The 7,483-nt window shown below is 47.1% G+C and overlaps 1 protein-coding gene across 1 annotated transcript; it reads right to left on the bottom strand.

The window, feature by feature from the left end:
• Positions 1-648: 648 nt before the first annotated feature.
• Positions 649-5,952, bottom strand: LOC112616905 (RNA-binding protein 6-like; the record flags this gene model as incomplete). Its single annotated transcript, XM_025373674.1, has 3 exons — positions 649-890; positions 3,037-3,169; positions 5,821-5,952. Coding segments are annotated over 3 exons (391 nt in total), but the record flags the coding sequence as incomplete, so codon positions are not given.
• Between the last annotated feature and the right edge of the window lie 1,531 nt (positions 5,953-7,483).

Raw genomic sequence — 7,483 nt, 5'->3', positions numbered from 1 at the left:
CCTCCTGGGTTTACGCCATTCTCCTGCCTCAGCCTCCCGAGTAGCTGGGACTACAGACGCCCGCCACCTCGCCCGGCTACTTTTTTGTACTTTTAGTAGAGACAGGGTTTCACCGTGTTAGCCAGGATGGTCTCGATCTCCTGACCTTGTGATCCGCCCATCTCGGCCTCCCAAAGTGCTGGGATTACAGGCGTGAGCCACCGCGCCCGGCTACCAACTTTTAATCATAAAGTGTGAAGCATGGAGTACTCTGCAGGCACTCAGAAAAAGAGTTCTCGCCTTCCCCCAACTCTACCATAACAGGGAATCAGAAGAATTTTGAAGATCTAATGAGTAGTAAACCAACATATGCAATATGTTCAGCTTAAGCAGTTACTAAAAAATAAAAGAAACAAATAATGAAATGCTATATTCGCTGATTAGATTAAGAAAATAAATTGGTCTGACAGCATTCACACAAGCTATGGTTCAAAGGTCATTGCAACCCACTTACTTATACTGACAGTAGGCAGTATTCTAAGGTTTAATGCAGCACTAGTTGCTACTTCAGCATAACTTCAAATGGGCCTGAACCAAGGCACTCTCTCCCTCCTACTAGTAGCCCCATTCCCACCCATCTCTGGAAAAAAAAAATTAACAAAAAGATAATCACATTGAAAAAAAGTTTATTTAAAAAAGTTCTAGCAGCAAGAACAGTAACAAAAGAAAAGGAGAGACAAACAAAACAAGGAGAAGGTTGTGTCCCATGGAACTTGTCTCCATTCTTAATCGAGTTCTTTATACCGAGCAAACATGACTCTTCGAACAGCATCTCGGTAAGTCTCATTGGACTGTCTTTTGCTGGTTCTTCCTGGGGCTCCAACACTGGGGACCCTCATCCGGCCTTCAGCCTGTAAAACATAGACAAACTATAAAGTGGGCCCTATAGATTAATTAGCCTCAGTGCTGGTCTTTGAACACAGGCATTTCTGGACTAGTATGGAGCAGTATATAGGAGATACATATATATATACATATATATATATTTTTTTAGATAAGAGTCATGCTCTGTCACCCAGGCTAGAGTGCAGTGGTGCGATCTGGGCTCACTGCAAGTCTGCCTCCCAGGTTTAAGCAATTGTTGTGCCTCAGCCTCTGAGTGGCTGGGACTAGAGATGCCTGCCACCACACCCGGCTAATTTTTGTATTTTTAGTAGAGACAGGGTTTCGCCATGTTGGCCAGGCTGATCTCAAACTCCTGGCCTCAAGTGATCTGCTCACCTTGGCCTCCCAAAGGGTGGTGAGCCATCACGCCTGGCAGGATAATTTTTTTTTTTTTTTTTGAGACAGAGTCTTGCTCTGCCACCCAGGCCAGAGTGCAGTGGCACAATCACGATCTTGACTCACTGCAACCTCTGCCTCCCCAGTGCAAGTGATTCTTCTGCCTCAGTCTCCTGAGTAGCTGGGACTACAGGTGTGCGCCACCACGCCTGGCTAATTTTTTTTTTTTTTTTTTGAGACGGAGTCTTGCTCTGTCGCCCAGGCTGGAGTGCAGTGGCCGGATTTCAGCTCACTGCAAGCTCCGCCTCCCGGGTTTACGCCATTCTCCTGCCTCAGCCTCCCGAGTAGCTGGGACTACAGGCACCCGCCACCTCGCCCGGCTGGTTTTTTGTATTTTTTAGTAGAGACGGGGTTTCACCGTGTTAGCCAGGATGGTCTTGATCTCCTGACCTCGTGATCCGCCTGTCTGAGCCTCCCAAAGTGTTGGGATTACAGGCCTGAGCCACCGCGCCCGGCCAATTTTTTTTTTTTTTTTTTGAGACGGAGTCTCGCTTTGTCGCCCAGGCTGGAGTGCAGTGGCACCATCTCGGCTCACTGCAAGCTCCACCTCCTGGGTTCACGCCATTCTCCTGCCTCAGCCTCTGAGTAGCTGGGACTACAGGCACGCACCACCACGCCCGGCTACTTTTTTGTATTTTTAGTAGAGACGGGGGTTTCATCATATTGATCAGGCTGGTCTTGAACTCCTGACTGCCTCGGCCTCCCAAAGTGCTGGGATTACAGGCATGAGCCACTATGCCCAGACCCTGGCAGGATAATTTTTTTAATAATCTTTTGGCCGGGCACAGTGGCTCACATCTGTAATCCCAACACTTTGGGAGGCCAAAGTGGGTGGATCACTTGAGGCCAGGAGTTTGAGACCAGCCTGGCCAACATGGCGAAACTCTGTCTCTACTAAAAATACAAAAATTAACTGGGTATGATGGCACACACCTGTAATCCCAGCTACTCAGGAGGCTGGGGTGGGAGAATTGCTTGAACCTGGGAGGTGGAGTTTGCAGTGAACTGAGATCGCATCACTGCATTCCAGCCTGGACAACAGAGCAAGACTCCATCTCGGGAAAAAAAAAAAAAAAAAAGAATCTTTTATTATTAAACAAATACCCAAGATGAATAAGGTGGGTGGTGATGCTATGATTGCAAGATTCAGCCTTCAATACCAGAGATATGAGAAACTCAGTCGGAGAAAAATAAGCCAGTCTCTTATGGCTGGCATTTTCAGAGGAGAACCAAGCCAACACAAAATGGGTAATGTTCCCTCTTATCACCTTCTCTAGAGGCTCTTGAAATATGAGGGGCAAAGTCCTTCATGGGAACCAGAACTACATGCTCCTTAAATTTTAGCCATCAAAGACTTCCGCTGACAGTCCCTCTCACGGATGCCTCTGTACTTTTCATTGCTGATACCCTGGTTCTTCTGACCAAATGATTCTTCAGTCTCAAACTGCCTCAGATTCTGCTCTACTATTTACTCTGTGTAAGAGTATGATGAAATCCATTCCAACTCCTTCCTCCTCTTCCTAACTCCAAACTGCAAAGGGCCCAGCCTACCAAGCTATAACCCAGCATTGAAGACTGAAGTGTTCAATTCTCATGTCCTATCCCACCAGTAGAGAAAGCCCAGCAAAATGACAAAGACACCACTCTAGGTCAGAAAGTGAAAGTTAATTACATTCCAGGTTCCTGTCACCCCCCAAAAGATGGAAACCATTTTACCTCCTCTGATGAAGCCAATCCAGGATGGCCATATCCCAGGCCTGCCCCTTTCCTCCAGCCAGTAGTAGCCTGTTGGACACAGCCTCCTTTGCTGCTAGTGTCGGTATCTTCTTTATCAACAAGTTTACGATCACTGCAAAAGAAGCAGACACTATCACTTCCTTTTTTTTTGAGATGGAGTTTCACTCTTTTTGCCGAGGCTGGGGTGCAATGGCTCGAATTCAGCTTACTACAAACTCTGCCTCCCGGGGTTCAGGTGATTCCCCTGCCTCAGCCTCCCGATTAGCTGGGATTACAGGTGCCTGCCACCACACCCGGCTAATTCTTAATTTTTTTTTTTTTTTTCAGTAGAGACAGGGTTTCACCATATTGGCCAGGCTGGTCTCAAACTCCTGACCCAGGTCAAGAGGGTAAAGCAGCAAGACTAAAGAAGTACTGAGAGAAGAGTTCTAGAGAACACCTGGATTTACCCAGAAAAGGAAGAGGAGCAGAAAAGGTGACTGGGAAGGAGAAGAGCCAGGAGAATGTGGTATGAAAGGTGCTGAGAATAAAGAAGGGCCTCTTTCTGCACCCCACCTAATACTTGTCCCAGACGACTCAAGGCCAAGGTGTCCTTCCTCCTGATGGCTGACTCCTTCACCTAGTCCTAATCCACCATATTTCAAACTGCAGAGAATGACCCAATGGAATGTCACGCTAAATGGTCCCACTGTAACAACTCATAAAAATGGAGACTAGACTTGAATAAAAATATCAGGCTTCACTGTACATAGTAAGAAAGTATTTTAGATGAAAACTTCTTCAGTTGTGTACACACACACACTTTATTATTGGGCCACGATACAAAAATACATCTCTTATTGTGGGTTGGATCAAATAAGCTGGAATGCCAGAGCCCCAGACCCTGTCCAGCCTCCTCAGGGGCCTTGCTCTGTCAGTCATCTCCCATTCCTCCTGCTCATGCATCCACTTGTTACCCACTTTTCCTTTTTTTTTTTTTTGAGAACCACATTCAAGTGATTCTCCTGCCTCAGCCTCCCGAGTAGCTGGGATTATAGGTACCCACCACCAAGCCTGGCTAATTTTTTTATATTTTTGGTAGAGACGGGGTTTCACCATGTTGGCCAGGCTGGTCTCGAACTGCTGACCTTAAGTGATTCACCCGCCTTGGCCTCCCAAAGTGCTGGGATTACAGGCATGAGCCACCACATCTGGCCCATTTTTCCTTTCCCTTTTTTTTTTTTTTTGAGACAGAGTCTTGCTCTGTCGCCCAGGCTAGAGGGCAGTGGCATGATCTCGGCTCATTGCAACCTCTGCCTCCCGGGTTCAAGTGGTTCTCCTGCCCCAGCCTCCTCAGTAGCTGGGATTACAGGCACCTGCCACCGTGCTTGGCTAATTTTTGTATTTTTAGTGGAGAAGGGGTTTCACCATCTTGGCCAGGCTGGTCTTGAACTCTTGACTTCGTGATCCACCCGCCTCAGCCTCCCAAAGTGCTGGGATTATAGGTGTAAGCCACCACGCCTGGCCCCCATTTTTCCTTTTCAAGGCCTTTACTGTCCCTTCTCCTCCTGGCTATCCAAAGACCAGAGACCTGAGCGCCATCAGTGACTTATCTCTTTCCCCAGGTGATCACAAAGACTGGTGGATCTGACACTTCTCTCTAATCCACACTCTTCTTTTCTTTTCTTTTTTAAAATAGAGGCAGGGTCTCCCTTCTCCCTATGCTGCCCAGGCTGGCCTTGAACTCCTGAGCTCAAGAGATCCTCCTTCCTCAGCCTCCCTGTGTTGGGATTATAGGCCACTCTCCTTTCTAGACTCATGACCTTCACTCAGGCAATCATGATCTCTCACTTGAATTACTATAGAATTTGCATAATGCATTAGTCTCTCTATAAACTCATCTTCCACATAATTAGTAATCTCTCCAAAATGCAAAGCTAGGTCAATAATATCTTGCTTAAAATTACTCCATGACCTTCCATTGACTTTAAGATAAAGCCTTAGCATGGTGTTCAAGGTGTTTAAACTTCATGAACTAGCCTGCATCTTTTGGACCTGGCTTATCTACTGTCACTCAACAATATACCTGCAGTGTTCAGGACCATCAAGCTATTTGCAATTCCTCAAACATATCATAAGTTCTTGTATCCCTGGTGGATGAAATTTCCTGAAATGCCCTTCCCTTCCCCACTGATTTCTGTGTCTGCCCTATGAGATGCACCATCACCTAAGTCTTGTCTATTCTGTGTTCAGTCAAAGATAATCTATGTCTTGCTCACCTGAGTATTTCTTGCACTTAGTACCTGTAAACAGTGGGTTATCAACAAATTCTGTATAACTCTGGGCTTACAACTTGGGAACTAGCGGACTAAAAACAAGTATAGGAAGCTAGATATCATGTATCTCCATCAGCAGCCTACCATTTATTTAGCACCTATATGTGAGAATGGAGGTTCCGTAGAGAAAAAGCCCAAGAGTGTGACATTCTTATCAGGCCCGTAAAGAGGGTACAGTATTACTGATGAAGATGGAAAGGGTTCCCGATCATGGCTACTCCAGCCCTGACTTTGGGAAGGCAAAGCTGCCAGCCAACCTTCCATGCACATTCCCCGTATAAAGACAGATAGTCAAAAGGATGGAGTGGACCTCATGTTCTAGCAGTTCAGACAGAATCTACTGATAACATCATCTCCCTGAGACAGAAAACAGCAGTACAGTTGAAGGAAGAGGTGGTTTTATCATTAGGCCTTGAGGCCTAGGCTGAATGAAGAGTTCCTGGCTTACCTGTCAGATTCCCTGGAGTATTTAATCCGTTTCCTTTCTGGAGAGTCAAAAGACTGGAGCTTTTCCCTGCGATCATTTCCTCTTTCTTTAAACTTTCCCTGTTGGTAAGCAGAACAGACCTGAGATTTCCACCTGAGGGAATTGGGGAGTGGGGAAATTTTACCCCATTAATGTTATTTCTTTTTTTTTTTTCTTGAGACGGAGTCTCACTCTTGCCCAGGCTGGAGTGCACTGGCGTGATCTCAGCTCACTGCAACCTCTGCCTCCCAGGTTCAAGTGATTCTCCTGCCTCAGCCTCCCAAGTAGCTGGGACTACAGGTGCATGCCACAATGCCCGGCTAATTTTTGTGTTTTTAGTAGAGACGGTGTTTCACTGTGTTAGCCAGGCTGGTCTCAAACTCCTGACCTCATGATCCACCCGCCTCGGCCTCCCAAAGTGCTGGGATTACAGGTGTGAGCCATCGCACCCAGCCCTGTTATTTCTTTTAAAGTGAAGGTAGCTCACTTGGTAACTCCTGGAATCTCTCACTCCTTTACACATTCTTCTAGACAAAGCAGTGACTTCCTGACTTACAAATTTGGATAGAATAAGTTGGCATGCTTGGTTCAGCTCTTTTCCCCTTCTGAGAAGCAGGGGAAGTACACAAGCCCTCCACTACACAAGCCCTCGGGCATATATATAAAATTTTTTTTTTTTTTTTTTTTTTTTTTGAGACGGAGTCTCGCTCTGTCGCCCAGGCTGGAGTGCAGTGGCCGGATCTCAGCTCACTGCAAGCTCCGCCTCCTGGGTTCACGCCATTCTCCCGCCTCAGCCTCCCGAGTAGCTGGGACCACAGGCGCCCGCCACCTCGCCCGGCTAATTTTTTGTATTTTTTAGTAGAGACGGGGTTTCACCGTATTAGCCAGCATGGTCTCGATCTCCTGACCTCGTGATCCGCCCATCTCGGCCTCCCAAAGTGCTGGGATTACAGGCTTGAGCCACCGCGCCCGGCCATATATAAAATTTAAGGAGTCCAAAGCAGCTCTTACATGGAGAGGTGGTTCTTTGCAGTAGACTACCTTAAGGAAAGGAAAAGTACTACAATCTGCTTTCCACTGTCCTATGGCCAGTTCAGTTTGTGAATTCACTATCTCTAACAGTCCTCCATAGGTGGATTCTTTTGTTTGTTCTTGAGATGGGGACTTATTCTGTGACCCAGGCTGGAGTACAGGGGTGTGATAATAGCTCACTGCAACATGGAACTCTTGGGCTCAAGCAATTCTCCCACCTCAGCCTCCTAAACTGCTGGGGTTACATGTATGTGCCACTGTGCCTGGCTCTCCACAGGTGGATTCCTTTTTTTTTTTTTTTTTTTGAGACAAGGTCTGGCTCTATGACCCAGGTTGGAGTGCAGTGGCACAATCTCAGCTCACTGCAACCTCTGCCTCCCAGCTCATGCCATCCTCCCTCAGGCTCCCGAGTAGCTGGGACTACAGGCACACACCACTACATCTGCCTAATTTTTTCTTTTTTCTTTTTTTCTTTTTTTTTTGAGATGGAGTCTCGCTCTGTTGCCCTGGCTGGAGTGCAGTGGCACGATCTTGGCTCACTGCAAGCTCCGCCTCCTGGGTTCACGCCATTCTCCTGCCTCAGCCTCCCGAGTAGCTGGGACTACAGGCGCCC

The sequence above is a fragment of the Theropithecus gelada genome, unplaced genomic scaffold, assembly GCF_003255815.1.
Source record: "Theropithecus gelada isolate Dixy unplaced genomic scaffold, Tgel_1.0 HiC_scaffold_1325, whole genome shotgun sequence".
In the NCBI taxonomy this organism is placed as follows: domain Eukaryota; kingdom Metazoa; phylum Chordata; class Mammalia; order Primates; family Cercopithecidae; genus Theropithecus; species Theropithecus gelada.
This window is presented reverse-complemented; position numbering and strand designations above follow the sequence as displayed.